The 19,324-nt window shown below is 33.3% G+C and overlaps 1 protein-coding gene across 4 annotated transcripts in view; it reads right to left on the bottom strand.

Annotated features, from left to right (window-relative positions):
• The window catches only part of Nrx-1 (neurexin 1), a 276,011-nt gene that overhangs the window by 37,246 nt on the left and 219,441 nt on the right, over nt 1-19,324 (bottom strand). For all 4 annotated transcript variants that reach the window (XM_018504691.1, XM_018504692.1, XM_018504693.1 and 1 more), the window contains 8 exons: nt 18,921-19,028; nt 17,508-17,700; nt 14,242-14,433; nt 13,371-13,514; nt 12,778-12,995; nt 9,462-9,570; nt 615-937; nt 138-429 (listed from right to left, as the gene is read on the bottom strand). In XM_018504691.1, the coding sequence (XP_018360193.1) occupies nt 138-429; nt 615-937; nt 9,462-9,570; nt 12,778-12,995; nt 13,371-13,514; nt 14,242-14,433; nt 17,508-17,700; nt 18,921-19,028 (1,579 nt within the window). The remainder of the gene's footprint in view (nt 1-137; nt 430-614; nt 938-9,461; nt 9,571-12,777; nt 12,996-13,370; nt 13,515-14,241; nt 14,434-17,507; nt 17,701-18,920; nt 19,029-19,324) is intronic.

Below are 19,324 nucleotides of genomic sequence, written 5' to 3'. Positions count from 1 at the left end.
GACCAATTATACTTTTTGTGCGACGTACATTGTTAAATTAATTTAGTATTGTTAATAAAAATCCTTTTTTTGTAGCAAAGTAAATATTTAAATCATATAATTGAATTATATATACTATTCCTCCCTTCTCCACTTACCTATATACAAAATGCCATCGAGATCAAGATTCTCGTTGCTACCTTGGCTGTTGACAGCAGTCACGTGATCGTCCACAGAGAGAGTGTGCCTCTTTGCGGCAGGTCTGCCAATACTGACGGCGTGCCATTTGCCATCGTTCAATTTGGACTTCGAAGTGTCCCTGACCCTGACAGCTCCGTCGCCTAGGTCAAACACGTAGTGTACGTGTCCGTTTACCAGCTCGACCGCAATGAAATCATGCTCTCTTCCGGCATTATAAAGGATCAAGCCGTTCGCTTCGCGCGTTTTGAACTGAAAAGTAAATTACGAGTGTAAGGCGATGAGTTCTCTCTCTTTCTCTCTCTGTGGATTGATTGAATTATATTCTTTTCACGATTGATGATAAAATCTTTATGATAAAATGGACTTTATGGTTCTTTATTTACCGAAAGCTCGTCATATAATATCCATGACACGCAAAAAATATCAATTTTCACCTGGAAATAAATGTTGGTCTCCAAGTACGCTTTGAGTACCGGAAGTCCTACGAAAGTGTGCTTGGAGGTGAAGGTCACCGGATGGTGAACTGGATGATTTCTTTTCCCGAACTTGCCGGTGACTCGAATGATGGGCGCGACGCCCTGATGTGAGGTTTGATGGCTTCCAGCGCTGCGCGCAATCTCCAGGTATGGATATCCGTTGAACCAGATCTGCTGCAGCTGGCCCACGAAATGCGGTATGTCCTCGCCCGCGTGAAGATATCCGCCTACGTGGAGCGTTCGAAATTCCAAGATGCCCTGCTTCCCCAGCTGCGCTTCCGCTACATTTACATACAAACACCCACTCGTCATTAAATTGAAAAGCATTGAAACGCGAACTAAGTTTAAATAGAAAATATCAAAATTTGGAAAATATTTACGATCTTATTGCTTATCATCGTCTTCAATAAAAATAGTTTAATGTTAAAAACTGTACTAATTAATAATACAAAAATTATACGTACATCATATCAAACTTAATTCTTTCATTACTGCGTTTCAAAATGTTAAATCAAATAAGAAATACGTTATATATTATACTATATTTACAATTTATATAATTTTAATTTTAGATTTTTTTATTTGATGTATACAGGGTGATAAAACATTTAGCTAGAAAGTTTTGAGCGTTCATCAAATTATTTAGCTAATAAATTGTTTGTCGTCATTTTGATTGAGTTTTATAGAGAGAGTAACGTAAATTTAAAGAAACAAACTCTAGAATTAATTACATCTTATTAAATACAAAAAAGACTTGAAATATTAATGCAAAAGAATCACAAGATTTTCCTAAAGATCTCCTTTTGCCTGCCTAAAAGAATTTATTCATAAAAAGATGCATAGCTATCACTGATACATTTCTAAAACGATTTCAACACTTACTTCAAAGCTAAAGATGGACATTTTGAATGTTAATTATTATCTTGGGTATTTAATACAGTATAATTGACATTCTAGAGTTTGTTTTTCCGTAAATACACGTTACTAATAATTTGATGAACACGTAACGGTGTGGCTAAACTTTTCGTGCCATCCTACAGTATGTTTTACTTAGAGTATCTGTGTACTCGAGTGTTTGCGAAAGTATCGTGTACGTCAGTGTCTAGTGAAAAGATGGATGAAGAAGAGATTTGATCACTGGCCGAAATTTTCAAAGGTTCGTGAACGCACGAAAGTTTAGCATTTAAACTGAACTATTGAACAACGCCAGGCTAAGACGGGAACCGCATGTGTTTCGCTGTGCAGCAATTATCGTCCCGGCGCGATCGATTGCGCTGAAGTAAAGGCCGTGCAGAGCTGCTGCAATTTAGGCTATTGCCACCTAACTCAATATTGCCGGCACTCGCCGTCAGTTTAATAGGGTGATCCGAGGGACAGCTTTGCGAGGGTGGCTGTTTCACGGCGGCCGCTGCGGCGGGGTTGTTTTGCAGAGGCCGATTGGGGCCAGGCTGATTGGTAAGCCAATCACGTGCCGTTCGTATTATCGATATTAATAAGATACGACCGAGATGTGCTCGATTGAATCAGCGTCCCGTTCCTATGGAAATGTCGCTAATTGCTTTGATTATCTTATATTATTTTCACATAAATTATATAATACATACGTAATGTGCAAATTACGTGATATTTGGAATAGAATCACTGGTTGTGACAATCCTCCAAACTGTATGGAGTCTTCACGTCAATTTAAGCATGACGGTCTTAAATGGCCCGCCAACATGACAGTAGCAATATTGACAGAGACATTATAACGACGCTGTCAAACGGATATGATATCGGTATTAAAAATGTCGATTATCGAGAGAGGATCGTATTAAGATCTCCGATATATCGATATTGTTTGCTCATCCGTAGCGTGTTCCTCGTTCCGCTAACCGCGGAATTTGTGCGCGACGAGAGAGTCCTGAGGGAATTTCTGCGAAGTGGTTTACCGTTGATGGAATCGCGCGGGGATATAATTTACTTTATACTTGAAGCGGCGCTTTTGCGACGGAGTGCCACGAATGCCCCGGCAGACGTCGACCTCCTCCCTCGGCATCACCGATTCCGGATGCACTTTTCTCGTTGCGCAGCCGGCGGCGGCGTGAAGAGCATTTCGAGGAGTCGGCACGATAAAAAGCGCATTTGCATGCCCACGATTTGTAATCCGTCCGCTGGATGTCGGAAAATCGATGGCACTGACTCGTATCTACCGCTCGTAAATAATACGGTCGGCGAATCGGCGTAAACAGAGAAAAATGGACGTTCTCGCGCGCGGCCGTGAGCCGAGAGAATTCTTTACCTTGGAGAAGAAAACGCGTGCTTTTCTTATCGATCATACACCAAGAAAAATTTCTAGTTGAAAATGGAATCAGAATTATCTAGTTATATCTATTATAATTCTAGATAACTGGATATCCAATTATGATGATCAAAGTTCTGATTGAATACGATTAGAATCTTATTTTATTCTCAAGAAATCTTTCTTAGTGTATAAGCTTATACTTGCACAAAATAAATCCATAAACGTAGAAATAGAATAAAACTTTTTTACACACAAAACTTCACTTTCGTGGTTCATTATAAAAATATCGAGTTTACGAGGTTATTGTATTCTCCAGAAGATTCTAAACAGTCTCCTTCACCCATAAAATGTCTTTTCATTCTTCCATCTTCAAATAAATCTGCTCTCTATCTTATTCATTGTACTTTATTGCTCGATTGCCCCTGAGATAATGGCTTCATATGGCTCGCTTGTATGGTTGATACATTTTTCAGTCTCGCCACTAAAAATATCTTTGTCATTTACAAACGAAATTTTCGTCCACTAATACACATTTCTCACGTTTGACACACCGATCGAGTGCAATAACGATCGCAGCCTTGGAAAAATCTTTGATTAACATTCATAAGAGTGTCTCGATTCGAAGAGTCGCCGACAGAATGCAAAAGCGGACGCGATGCGCGATGCATTTTGAATTTGTGATTGCAGGAGAGTTGAGAGTACCCGCGGGAAACTTGTAATTTAACCGATAGAAGAAGTGCAACCGGAAAAGATGAAGTTTTAAGCTGTACCAAAATTGAAGACATAACATAAAAAAGGATTATAAATAGTTTTTTAATTGTTTCTTGAAATTGATTAAGCATACAAAGGAGACTACTCATTAACACATAATTATTTGTGTTATATTAATTACGTACTCTTATTTGCATATGCGAGAGACTGTATAATTAATTATTTATTATAATTACACACATTAATTCGTTCAGAATGATTGTGCAATAAAATTATAAAATCTACATATAAATGTCGCTCAACAGAAAAATGTAATGTCGGTGATTTTCTTAAATAATTTTTATTATTAAATAAATTATTTAATAGTTTTTTATATTGTATATGTTTCTCTCATTCAAAACTGAGATATTCAGAATGTACTATAACTGTAATTGAGTACTCAATTATTAAATAACTAATAATCAACGTTAAATTTTAATAAATACGGACAAATAAATTATTTAAAAAAGTATAAATTCATGTAAGTTTTATATGTACGTAAAAATACAAAATGTATATTTGACAAATCTGTGCATTAAATTTTTTTCTCTGCTTCGTTTTGCTAGAATGACATCAATCTTTCTAAGTTTTGTAATATTGGCTATATCGACAAAGTCTAAAGTGTCAGATAGCTGTAACGTATGTTCCAAGTTCTTAGTTTCAGGAAACTACTATTTTGCAACAAACCAGTAGTTTCTAATTCGTTATTTGTCCCATTTGCACAACTTATGCGAGTGCGATGAGAGAGGTCTCGAAACTTGCGTGAAAAATTGCTCAAGAAATTTTTAATTTCGTGCGCCTGCTCATCGATCTTGCGAAACTTTCTCGGCGATTTTCATTAATTATTCAAATCCATAGAGTAGCCAAACTGACGCAATTACTCGTAGCTTGATGAACTATTCGAAGATATTACATACATGTAAAAATTATTTTCAATAAAAAATACTTACGAGACTTAAATTTATGTATATAATTAGAGAGAGAGAGAGAGAGAGAGAGAGAGAACTTGCATGTACGAAAAAAAATGCCTGTGCCAATTTTAAACATAAACAGTATGTAAAATTATCAGTCCAAAACATGTCGATTTTACAAATTATTAAAACTACACTTTTTCTTGATGCTTAAAAATTTCTTGCCTTTGAGGCAAATGGAGTACTACTGTTGTAATATTTAGAGCTACAAGAGAACTACTCTTTATAATAAAGAGGACGGATGTTAATAATTTGCGCGAATCTCTCTACATTTTCCCAAAACAAGCGAAAGATTTATAAAACTGTCACACCCAATGACTCATTCGATCATCGCCAACAGCGATAGCCAAAAACGACAGGGCGATTTAGCTCTGAAATGCTCGCCGTGCCAATTTCCCCGACTCGTCGGTCCGCGACAAATAACAACACTAATAACGAGCATGAGCGTGCGAGCGCGATGATCGAGAGAAGGCGGAAAATTATTTTCCGCGCGATAGCGTCGTTTCTACGCGAGGCCACGGCCACGTCGTACGGTCCTCGCATAAATCTTTGGTAGACCGAATGATCCCGCCGCGGTGAATCCACCGACTGATAAATCTCGATGTGGAAATTGATTATCGGACGGGAATTCTCCATGGCGACTCCACCCTCGCCTCGTGTACACCTGTATTTATACGCTCGGGGCAATTTGGTCGTACGATGCAGTTAATCCTATCCTCTTTCTCTCTCTCTCTGCGTTTCCTCCCCATCGCATCGTCATCCTCTCTCCTAGTACTTCATGCTTTTCCGTCGAATATACAGACGTATATAAGCGCGTACTCGATTCCAGTCAAATATTTTTATTTCCCAATGTTGAGGACGCCGTAACTTTGCCATAAAATAATTAAGTTCGGCATTTGCGTCTATCGTTGTTTGCTTATCTTTCCACGCGTAAACTTTCGGTTGTAATTTTTTATTTTTCTAAGACAGAGCCTGCTGCAGAGGTGACTAAACATATATAAGAGAGTCTGCCAGAGAGTCTGAAAAGATTTTTGACGCCATAATGTAAGAGAATTTTTCGAAGAATATTTTGAAGTCTGTAAACATGATGTTAAAGATTAAAAATTGTTCCGAGCTATTGACAAATATTGAAGAAAGTAATGGAAAGCAATACTGAAAAATCAAATATTATTTCTTATAAAATATTTGCTTTCTAACGTATTCAGCTATTATTAGAGGAAAGCTCCCTATTATGAGATAGCGGCGTTTCTGCTAATCTAATAAACGCTATCTATTGGTTCCACCATGAATTTATTGCTCTTGGATTGAAAACTATTTAGTAGATAATTCATTATTGGATCATGCCTATAGTCATTGTAAAACAAGATTTTAGAATTTGGATGTCTTCAAGTTTCATTGAGATGAGCATTTAAACCTTGTTTGTTATTTAATAAATAAATATTTGGCAATAAATTCTTCACGTAGCGATAGAGTAAGGTCTAATAGAAAAATACGGGATATATTGAATCGTTTAATTACAGAAGTTAGATTTGATGATCGTAGAACCATAAGGCGTGGAAATCGTAATATGAGATACCCAGGGTATTCCTAATATAAAATAACCCATGCTCCTATGTTATAGTGAAAATCGTTGCTAAAGTATAAATGTTATTGTACAATAATAAAAAAGACAACCGGAATGAACGTCGAGTGCCTACATCTGCGATGTTTGATTTCAACTATCTGAAAACAAGTTCTGAGTATAATCTATCGCATGCTCATTTTTCGCGTACGCTGGCTCAGTTTGTTTGTATTTTAGAAAAACATTAAAAAGTTTTTTAATTACAATACTGATATATTTTGCGTTTTACTATTGATTTCTCGGGGCATCTCATATTAGGAGCACAATTTTTTGACTTTGCGATTTGCTCACTTTTTACATTTCTTTAATTTAAAAAAAAATAGAATTTGAATTAAATTTTATATCACGTTATCTTAAAGCTTGTTAAATTCCCTTCAAAATATAAAACCTGTTATTTTTTTAAATTCTGCCTATAGACTTCTAGCATTTACCCAAAATGAACTCGGTATCTCATAATAGGAGCCTTTCCTCTAATACAAAAATTTATGTGGTACACGAAATGTGTTAAATTTGACACAAATTTTCAACTGTGTATACCTATTCTGTTCTGAGTAATATATTGAAATTTGTGTCAATAATTTTTCCTTCTTTTGATCCTCTTTTATAATATTGCTAATTAGACGTATTATCGCGATTAATCACACCTATGAAAACAACGTATTCTGAGATGTGTTAAACGCGATTCCTCCCACATATCTGTCGATTTTAGCTTTCGTATTTCCACGTGTGTCCTCTTTATGTATTTCTTTGCGACTTTTTTCTGGCCTCGCGACTTCTGCCGCGGAGATTCCGCCACATATTTATGCTAAATAAGGATTTCGAAATACGATATTGCTCCCTTGCGTGGGTTCGCCTTGCGGTTGAAAGTTCGAACGTGCGCATGCATATACGATGCATATAAGGATCCTTCGAGCTGGTGCAATCGATGCGACGTGCAAAGTACCTCCGCTTCGAAATGTCATGACACTCCCCTCCTTTGAAACTTGCAATGCGCCATAAGATTTATTGCTAAGAAAAGAAATTATTCTACGTATAATAACCTTGCGTATAATTCCCGTATAATAACCTTCTTTTGATGCCATATTAATGTAAAATTAATTTATACAAGATAATTTCATGTTAAGTGCATTATCTTCATTGCAAGTTTATTAATCAATTTTGAATTATTGTAATTTTTCTTTTATGAAGATTATTTCAATCTTTGAGCTATGACAAAAAACCAGAAGTCTGTAATTCACAAGATAGAAAAGAGAGATTTATTTTCAAAGAACCGCTCTTTTTGTTGCTCATTAAGATTCAGTTTTAATTTATGATTTAGAACTGCGTATACTTAATAATGTTAATCGGGTTTAAAATAATGCTTCTTTACCTAAAATATAATTTAAAAAATTGAAATACTTAAAGCATCGAATTTTTAAATGTCTAAAACAGTGATTTATATACGCAGATTTTCTTTTTACTGCAATGTGGAAAAAAAGTGAAGCAAATGCACTTTGCGAAAGATGGGAGAGGAAGTAATTATTTTGAAGTAAAAGCATGATACAAGGGAAAAAGAGAAAGATAAAGAGAGAAAGCATATCCTGCATGGTAAAAGCATAAAGTAAAAAATGGAAGTAAAATAAAAGCATATGAAGCATAAGAGAGCAATTTCGAATGAATAGCCTTTTGATTTTGATAATAAAAGATCATTTGTGTTGTATTTTAAAGCAAAACCCCTTACGCTATCCTGATAACATATCAATAGCTCTACAATAAAAGTTTTTTATCTTTTTATCTGCTATCTTATTTGCTATAATCACAATTAAAAAAGTAAATACTTTTGCTTAAACGAGAATAAACGAGTTCTTTGATATTCTCTTTCTCTTTGTACAAATAATCACTAGTTTCATACATTTTACGCTTACAATTTATTGTCGTCAAATTGAGAAGTGTATTTTAAACTATCATAATACCATGGAAAGTTAATATGAAAATTCTAATTTTCCTGAAGCATAATTCGCTTTTATACTCATTACAAATTCAGGTTTAATTACGATACAACTTTAAACCGCGTGTAAAAGCTTTAGCAGAAAAGAGAAAACGGTCTATTGATTACCATAAAAGCAAAGCTACTATCATTCGTATTTAGAGTGAACATGTACGAGCATCAATTGAATAGATTTATTATTCTCGCACCAACAATTGTTTTATGAAATTCTATCTTAAATAATGTTAAATTGAAAAAACAATTAATTATTGTTCTTAATGTTTATTAAGAACCATGTATCATCTTAAAATATCATTTGCAACAAAAATAAAAAGTTAATTAACAATCAATAATAAATAAAAAATTAAAACTTCAAGTTTCAACGTAATACCTAATGTAGAAATATTGTTCAAGCATGGAAATTGACATATTTTTGGCATTTTCTATTTCTTACTGTTTTTCTTTCTTTCGTCAATATTTTGAAATGGAATCGTCTTTTTCATCTCGCTATTTCTCACACCTTGCGATCAGAGACGCCACTTGCATTGCACGAAACCAATCAACTGTTTGCATCTGGTACCGACATACAATTTGCTGCACTTTGCACAGCGTACTGTTCCCGCAATAATGTAGTTCGTGTCTAAATTAATCGACTTTTCTTCCAATTTCTAACACTTTGTCACATTTTAAGTTCTACTATCTCATAAATTAATTTCAGCAATGAAACTATACAGGACGCGTTTGCATTGGTTCAATTTGTTTTGAAGATTTTAGAATATTGATACACAAATACAAAGGATTAAATGCAGATTCTGTCCAATAATATGTTCAATGATTTGTAGCAAGAGTTTAATATAAAAATATCAATGTTTATTCAAGACTAAAATTAATTTAAATAGCAACGGGGCAGAGATGTCATTAATTTTGCAATTGTACGTAAATAAAGCCTCATGTGAAAGAAATTTATTTTACATTTTCAATTTATCTTGCACAAAATCATTCATTTCTCGATATTACCATGATTTTAACACTCTATACAAAACGCACGTTCCGCATCAATAAACCGCTTTATGAGTTTTGAAATCTCGTCCCACGAAAATACGCATTGTGTATACAACGATGTAATTTGTTGGCTTTAATAACGTATATGTTTCTCTGAAATATATATTTCAGTCGCTATTGCATATAGCATTACCATTGCAGATATACATACCTCGTATTGCTGTATCATCGTCGATCTGGAATTTGAGCAAATTGAATCGTCTGGAGAATTTTAATGTATGCCACAAGTCATCATTAAGACCTTGCCCAGTTGTCAATAACTGAAATAAAATAATATCTGTTAAATCTTAATTGCATCCTTTAATTCATAAAAAAACTTTCTCTCACTCTTTTTTTCTTTTTCTTTTTCAAACATAAGTACCTTACTACACTATACCGATTTTATAAAAAAATGTTTAAAGTACAATAACTGTAGATTTTTATAAAAAAATTTAATAATTATAATTTTTGTGTCATAAAAAAATTCTTCTCTTTTTTTCTTTTGTTTTTTTTTATTTACTTTTTAAGAATTTACTGAAACAAAGTCGGTTGATATGTGTGCAGCGAAGTTTCCAATTTTTATTGCATTTTTGCAGCGTCGTACAGCAATAGGTTTAACGCTATCGATAAACTACCTCTATGAGATGCTCGTCATTCGGCCAAGTCTCATAAATTCAAGCAACTCGTCACTATCTGGCACAGTCCCCATTGCAATATACGATATCACGCGTTGTGTGACACCTGACGCACGTTTGTCATCTAATGTCATCTATGCATCGCCGCTATTGCCGTTGAAAATTATTATTATCACAAGTACTAATTTATCGTTCAATTCGTGTCAATCGCTAAAAATATATGCTCTGTATTTAATACGTACTAGAAATTTAAAAATAGTTTACTATCAAAAATTTCCGTTCAAAAGAAATTAATTTTAACTTTCGTTGGAATCTTTGTGAGTAAAACGAAATTACATGATAAATTGACCTGATAAACTGAATTGTATTTTTATGGAGCTATTCTTTCCTTTTCGGAACTTTTCTAGCTTTATTTAAATCAAAATCAAGCTCTGCATTAAGTGGGAAATTTAACTTTATGTGACGTAGAACATTGTAATATATGTACGTTACATAGCTTTTAAAATTATATGAAATTACTGAGAAAAGATTTCATCAGAGAGAGAGAGAGAGAGAGAGAGAGAGAGAGAGAGAGAGAGAGAGAGAGAGAGAGTACATTTTACGTATATTTTTTAAATTTATGTATAATGTTATTAAAAACAACTATGCCACTAAATAACTGCTTTAATAACTGGGACACGAACAGTGTGCCTATAGTTTTTTTACCCCTTTTTCAACGCAGATTAAATAAGTATAGTCGAATAAAGTAATTAAAATTGAAATAATAGAATGGAAAAATAGAATAGTTGAATAAATGTAATAATCTTTTTTATAATAAAAGTAACAGTATAATACCTCAATTAATGAAGTACCTACTTTATCATTTATACAATACTCTCGCCAATAAAAAGGATTAATAATTTATCGAAAATCGCAGATAATCTCGCGGTCGAGAAAAGCTCGCGGTTCGAAGCCACCGCGATAGAAATCTTCGTTGAAACGTTCTCCAACTTCCCAGGAACTTCGTGGAAATCTGGTTTTCCGTAGACTAATCGTCGAGCGTCGCATTATCGTATCAATTATTCCGTCCAATTAACGAGTCCGTGTAGGTACAGAGATTGAAACATTACCGTAAATTACTGTACGTCTTGTACGTTCGTGCTTATACGCGTGTACTTGTAGATCTGCACGTTGGCTCCTCATTCACGCGCGATACGAGAGTTCCAAATGACTTCGACCCAAGATTGTTAATTCCAGATTAACGCAACACCTATTTAATATCCACAATAATAATGCCATAGTTGGGTCACTGCTTCCCAACTAATTCTCCTCAGCGCTTAGCTTAGACGATCCATAATTCGAAATTATGTTCGGTATACAATTTTATCAAATTAGAAATTTAATGAGATATCAATGCAAGAGCAATTTGTGTTATATTAATCGTATGTATATTTAAATTATAATTAATTAAAATATAAACCTGCATCCAATTCTTTTTTTCCTTATTCTGTTATTGTTAAATATATTAATGGTGGACATAAGGTGTAATATCTCAGAATATAATATTTTGAGAATTATATATATTTGTAAAGGTCAATGTAAGAGAAGAAAAGAAAAAGAGACAAAAAAATAAATTGTACATTTATGCATCATCTAATAAAATAGCTGCGAAATCGAATCGGCCGATTTACCGTTCATTCGACCGGAAGCGTCGCGATTGCAGAATTGCTTATGTATTTCCACGTATATGCGGATGGTACAAGGGAGGAATAGAGTGTTGGAGATTGCGTGAACGAGAGGTTGCAGGATGCATTCAGAAATGCATTTGGCTCCCGGGAAAACGATCGATGGAGCAGCACAGAAGCGCTCCTCGCGACCTTGAGATAATACTCTTGCCAATTCTTAAAAATTTAACGAAGATTCATTAATTATGTCTGAAATAAGATATTTTATAATAATAAAAAAAGATTTTTTTCGGAATTGCTATGCACTCAACATGTCAGTTATTAAAAATACTTGAATATACTTTACTTTATGTAATTTTATTTTACTAAATTTTTGTGTCTTCTTAATCTTTCCTATCCCAGAATAGCATTATTTAAAAAAAAATGTAAAAAGTTCCTAAATATTAGTAGATAATATATTGTATTTAGTTATAAAAAATCTTTTCTATCATATTGCTAAAAGAAAGTTAATGTAGCAAAGCGTGAAAATCATTGCGCGTCATCTTATACTTCGGGAGCAATTGCCGAGAATACGTTTTACGCGTCCAACATTTCCGTCAAAAAGAATATTCCGTTACATGGAGATGAGAGCCGCCAGCCGTTTACTTGGCGGATGTTGCTGCGGGTGACGTATTAAGTTAACGTCATGACGTCGTTCGCAACGCGAGAACGATCTACGTCAACTATATCGGGACGACGCTCAACATCGGAGATGCTTCGGGAATGTAAATCCTCATGGACCACGCGAGGCCCTTTAACTTCTGAGCGGATGCACGTTGACGTTAAGTGGATCGAATTTGTCCGAGATAAATCCAATATCTTATCTTTTCAACAACGCGCCCTTATTTGTAATAAGATTTGTTTAACATTTAATAAAACGTTTACAAAAATATCTGGCAATATATAATAATCCGATCTAATATCATGTTAAATGATAATGAAATTAAATTATAAGTCGATAAAATAAGAAGTTGTCGAAAAGACAAGAAACAATAATTAATTCAAACAAGATCGTATTTAAAGTTTACGTATTTAATGATATTAAAAAGTCTATTGTATTTCACTTCCAAGAAATATAAATATTTATAAGGATTCATAACTACAAGTTTCCTTATCTCGCAAATATAGTTGAGTAATTTAATAATCTTACCTTTTCTCGGTCTCCGACGTGAATCAGCATATGTGCCTTGCCCTCGTCTAGGTAAATCTGTAAGCGATCAGCGCTGTTCTCAAAGCTAGTCGCTAATAGGAGACCGCGCGGTCTCGTCGTTTTGAATCGCACGACAATTTCCTCCGCCTGTGTTCTGGAGTCCTCCGGCATCAACGCCGTCATTTGTTGCGTACCGTTCAGATGCAATGTTGACGCATCTGCAATAAGGAATAATAACTTGTTACTTATTAAAAACTCATAAATTACATGCTCGCGCAAAACTCATTCAGTTTTAAGATACATAAATTGTCTCGGATTATTTAATGATAAATGCCCGTATTCATAGTCAGGCCTTATATTTAAGGCTTCCTTAAATTTATCTTCAGATACTCTACGAATTATTTCATTGGCTACTGAGCACCTAAAGATAAATTTAAGGAAGCCTTAAGTACAAGATCTGACTATGAATACGGGCATAAGCCTTTTTAAACCTAAATAATTTATTGCAGAAACATGTCAGAGGCTCGTTTTTTCGTTCTAAAACATCGAACCACTTTGAAAAAAGCCGCAATTAAGTAAAAGTATATTTTCACCTTTGCCACAGGTAGGTCCTGTGAAAGACGTGTTGGTGCAATCGCAGTGAAATCGATTCCACCCTTCAAGGCAAACGCTACGATGCATACACGGATTCGAAGAACAATGCGAGGCTTGCATGTGACATGCGGGTCTTACTGCACCTGTAAAATATATGCATAATCGTGAAATATTATATTGAAGAATTAATTAATTTGATGCAAACAAAAGAGTACATCAATAATATCTGTAATCTAATTTTTCATTTATTTTTTATTTAAAAGTTCCAACAACAGAAAAATTCTTATGCATTTTGTCAAAAGCGCATTTTTTAATTATTATAATAATTAAAAATACTGATCGTATATTTGATCGACAAATTGGAAAAAAATATAATAATTAAATATCACGCCTGCCAGACGTACTGTAATCTTTTTTCCAATAATAAAAAAATCGTATCTCCACTCGCCCTGTATAAATATTAGTAATACCGCACGCCACAGGATATTTTTAGTAACAAATAGTTAACAAACATGGTTATCTCCTGTAGGACAAAATAATATTTGGTTTCAACAGTATAACTATGGTTTGATTGTTATTTTAATTACGTTATTTTAGATCTATCTTACATTTCTGTTCTAATAAACGTGTTATGTTGATTTAAAGATATTAAATTTGTAATTGCAGTTATAAAAATATCGATAAATAATAAATAATAAAATCTAAAAAAGAAAAATAATTTTATAACTGTTACGTAGATTCCGTACTACTTTTCGAAATTATTAATCGGTTATTAATCGGAGTTATTAATCGGTTTTTTTTTTGGTTAAGATTTTTTGAGATGGTTTCCTTATCATCTTAGGAATAAATATTAAAATTCAATTCGCTTACCCGAATCTTGTTGCTGCGCATATCCCGCGATGTCTATTGGATTTCCATTAATGACGAGATCTCTCATGCATCCCACGTAGCCTTGTCGAAGGGCGCCCGTCCACAAAACAGGTGGAACAGTTAAAGGCGCAAAAGGTGCACCCACACCACCGATATATAACAAGCCATCCAAGTCTAATTGCGTGGAATCTCCTGCCATTAAATTAATTGCACTATTAATATATGTTAAAAACTATATTACAGTTTTTATGTATTACGATTGGAAATGTATCTAAATATCTAATATATGTAAAAATCTATGTATTTATTTAAATATTTAAAATGGTACGTAAATTGTTGTGCATTATTTGATATGATGTAATATTAAAAATATAGAATAAATATAATTAAGAAAAACTAATTTCAAAAATAAAAAAATTTTTAAGCTTTGTATGAAAAATTTTAATTATTTTCAATAATCATCGGAACAGAGCAAATAATGTGAATAAAAATCTATCAAAAATCTAACAACCAATATAGCATATTTAGCGTGCACAATAAATCAATTAAGACTGGCATTTAATAAATTGCAAAAATGTATGCTGTGACACAAACATCGATGTTTAATTAATGTCGATCCCGAACTTTTCTGGAATGTCAAATAAATTAGGGTTTTCGATGTTTTCTGACATTGGTCTAAAACTTATCTTCAACAATATTTCATCAATATTTTGATATATTGAAACTTTCATACTTTAAGAAAAAAAATATAATAATATTGATATAATACAGAAAGCAATAAATCTAAAATTTAGTACTTCTGACATATCTATACCTCACACATATCCTTTCTTATATTCCCCTTGTTCACAAATGTAGATTTTGTTTTCGTTTATACCGCGGTTAAACAAATTATTTCGGAACGTGAAAGCCAAAGATCTTTTTCTACGCTCAGCAGTGATCCGCGTTATTTGCTCGCGGTTTTACAAGGGCGCAAGGACGGAATTGCTTCAAGCTACGTTGGTATGATTCAAAGGAGAGTTTTGTCGGTGAATTAACCGTCCGTGTAATTCGGCTAACCGCGACAGACTCTAGTCGTGGTAAGATGAAAACGGTGACAGTCTGACTAAAGTTGTAAATTTATCTCACGAATGTTCGGTGAGAGAGAACAGAAAGAGAGATAGACAAATATATGTATAAATAAAGAGATAGAAAAAAATGGAGAAATTTATTACGTTTCAGAACAATTTCCTCAAACAACAAAATTCAATATAATTTACTATGTAATGAATAAAACGTGGCAAATAAACCAATTAATAAAGTAGGTTATCGGACGTGTGTGTTTAATTAATATATATATCTAGTAATTTCATGATATTCCTTTATGGCACATTAATCTGTTGCTAAAAAATAGCATAAACATTTTCTAATTATTGATTCAAAAGATTATTTTAAATATAAAAATATATTATTGAATTTGATTTTTAACATAGTAGTAGGTAATGGTAAATTGTCCGTATTAGCCTTGATGAAAAAAATAGAGAGAAAAACATAGAAAGATAGAGTGTAGAGAAGAGTTGCTGATGAGCGACAGAATTAACAGGAAAGCGGAAACAAACGGATAACTTAGTCCTTCGCTCGGCAAATTTTAGAGAAAAAAGTACGTACCACTGTTCTGTATATAAAGCAGTTAATAATTTATTATCTGTTAATTAACTGCTCTAGACAGTCAGTTGGGTCAGATAAAAATTTACATTACCAGAAAGTTATAAAAATGTTAAAATATGCGTGTATATGCATTTTTTGTAACAAGAACAGAACAAATTTAATTATTCAATTTAGCTGGATAGATATTTTATTGAAATGTGTAATTGAAAAAGTGAACTATGTATCATCGTCGTATAATGCATGCTTTTTTCTAAATACGATGTTATTTCAATTACGGGAATATGCGTACACACACACACACATACATATTTGTTGCATTTGAAATATGCGTCGATATATGAGCTGTCTCGGATTAATCGGATATTCTTCTCGTTATAAAGATTTTATGGCTAAATTAAAATAAACGTTTTCTGTGTCTAAATACATATATCATGGACACTTATTATTTTTGTGTAGTTAATAATTAAAAATAATGGTTCTTTCTAATAATTTAAGAATTAGAAATTAGATTATTTTATTTCGTATAGAACATAGATTAATAAATTAAAATGTGTACTAAAAGTTTTCTTTTCGTTCTGTTATTTGTTAATTAATGTTTTTATTTTTTAAGCAATCTTCCTATCTTGCTGTTGATATCATATAGTTAATATCATTTTGCTATTGATATGATATAGTTAATATCATCTTGTTGTTGATATCACTGATTTTGAAGTTCATTAAATTTTTTCTTTAAAAAAAGTCAGTGACAGTAAAGTATCTACTACACAGTAACATCTTCAGCAAGCTAAGTTACCGTTATCTGCGGGAGGATATATGGATCCTTGCTGTCTCAATGAAATTCTTTTTATCATTTTTGCGGTATCGTTCACGTGTTTGCGGCCGTACATACGTAGTGCTTTATCACTTAGTCGCGGTGCGGTGAGTAAATTCTGGACACACCGCGGTCCACCGACGTAAACGGTGAACTGAGCGAGCCGAGCCACTCATAATTCAGAGTTACACGCTCGAGGACACTTATCTGCCAGACCGGGTTAGACACTTTATGTATATGGTGAGATAGCTCTTTTTGAAAAACTGCTACTGCACGCATAAATACGCTATGATAGGCATCGATAATTTATCGATATGCAGTTTGTGTTTTAAGAGCGATATTGGTTCTTTTTCTGAAAACATAAATAATTTTATAAAATAATTGGATATATATAATTATATTAATCCAAGAGATCAGTCATTTTTTTTATATGTCTCATCTGGGATGTCTTCACAATCAAAATTGTTATTAATAATATATTGTATATTATTAATTATTTTCCGTTTTAGTAGTGTTTGAGAACATTTTGGATATGAATTTAATCACGCATAATTTTCTGGAAAAAGGAAATATATATCTGTACAAAATATGTAGCGATCGTGGTGTAGAAAGTTGCATGGCTGCTCCAGTTCAAATCCACCCAGCAGAATACAATCTACATCATGAAATAATACTACTACTATTTTTTCATAAAATTATCTTCTTATATTCAATCGTAAATACCATATACATTTTCTTTTTTTTTAAATTTTTTTACATATATTTTGACAAGATGATTTCAGGTAGAAAAAGCTATATTCTTCATTACCTGGCGTACGAAACTCGACTATGTTGCTGTCGACAGTGACTCGAATTTCTCTCTCGACTCTCCTCAGGACAACGTCGTGCCAGGTGCCATCATCCACGCGTGTCTTTGACGATTTTACTTTAACGGAACCGCTCCCGAGATCGGCGTGCGTATAAAGATATCCGCCAAGAATCTCGAAGGCAAACAGATCTTCCTGTAATAAATGAAAACGGTCCATTTATTACGATATTGCCACTTCAACATAAAGTAAACTGTTTCCGCGTGCACATAAGCTTTCTACAAATACGTCAATGTATTTACTTTTATAATACTATTTGATAGATTTTCTGGTGAAAATTTATTTAATTGATAAATGGTATTACCAATTTAACAAATTATACTTAGGTATACTTTGTATAAAGAAGAAATAGAATAGAAAGCCTTTTTAAATATTTAGTGAATTGTAGCCAAATGTCAGATTTATATTTTTCATTTATGTTTAAAATAAAGGACGCTCATTTTCGTAATTTATTGAGTTTCTGTTATTCTGGGTAGATGGATGAAGATATATTACGTCGGCGTATCGTTGGCGTTAATGGGATTACGAGTAAATGAAGATGTATTGGCTTAAATTTACTAACCATCGAAAAAGACTTGTCAACTTTGGTAAATAACATTTGATAAATATCATTAGAGCGATTCACATCTTTTTAAATCTTATAGTCTATAATTATTCTTTCGTCATATTTAATAAAAAAATCTGTATAATACAAAACATGTAATGTATATATAATTACATAAAATATTTAAATTATATCTAATTTTATATAAATTAATTAATATTTATTAATTCATTTTTCTATAACAAATATATTATAATAATAAATAATTAATTGATTTATGATAGTCAAGTTTATTCTTTGCATCTAGTTTAATATTTGTTAATTTAATTTTTTAAAAATGATTATAAAATTTGTCTTCTAATAATATAATTTTATGTCAAAAAGAATATAGATACTTAATATTTTGAAAATGTCTCAAAATACCAAATAATTATACAATTCAAACGCGAAGGTTGCTGACCGCCTGGATGCATTGATCGTCGGAGTGTCATAGGGAGGTGGAATTGTGCATCGATAATTAAATTACTGTCAGTCGAGTGTGCAACTGAAATGAGTTTTGGGACAAAAGCGGCTTGTTATTTTGAAAAACGTTTTTAGTAGCCAATAATTGTTGGACGCGTAATCGCACTTTGACAGCCGCATTTGGTTTTATTGTCCGAAACTCTTCTGTATTATTCCACTTTTTTGCGTAACGTATTACTTGTTTTTGTAAATTTATTAAGGGAAAATTTTTATATTTTATTATCCTTATGGTTTTTTCGTTACTTATGATTATTTTAATAAAAAGGGAAAGCTGAATACGGATACATACCCTCGTTTGTGCTCCGCTGCGACTATACATGATCAATCCATTGGGCTCGTTCGTACGAATTTTAAAGGATATAGTCCCGGTCTTGGCGGCTTTCCAGGGTGGCAGAACCTGAAACAAATGAGACAGATGGTTTCTACTACGTCGCTTTGGGGCCTAAGGAGAAAAAGAAGCGGTGTGGAAGAGCGGAGTGGAAGAAGCCGCGTCGTCCTCGAGGAGAATGGACGAGCTAGCCTTGTCGTGCCCAGCATCCGCAATCTCTACGTGCAATCTTACGAATCCGCCATTCATCATAAAGCTCTTAAAAGAATCAGATCACTCGTTTAGGCATGGAGCGACGGCGGGTGAAATCGCAACCGGTATAATAGTGGCTTGCAGTGACGATCGCGAACGTTTATTTATGTGCT

This window comes from Trachymyrmex cornetzi, unplaced genomic scaffold, assembly GCF_001594075.2.
Source record: "Trachymyrmex cornetzi isolate Tcor2-1 unplaced genomic scaffold, Tcor1.1 scaffold18, whole genome shotgun sequence".
Taxonomy (NCBI): Eukaryota; Metazoa; Arthropoda; class Insecta; order Hymenoptera; family Formicidae; genus Trachymyrmex; species Trachymyrmex cornetzi.
The sequence above is the reverse complement of the archived record's forward strand: the minus strand, read 5'-3'. Positions and strand labels throughout refer to the sequence as shown.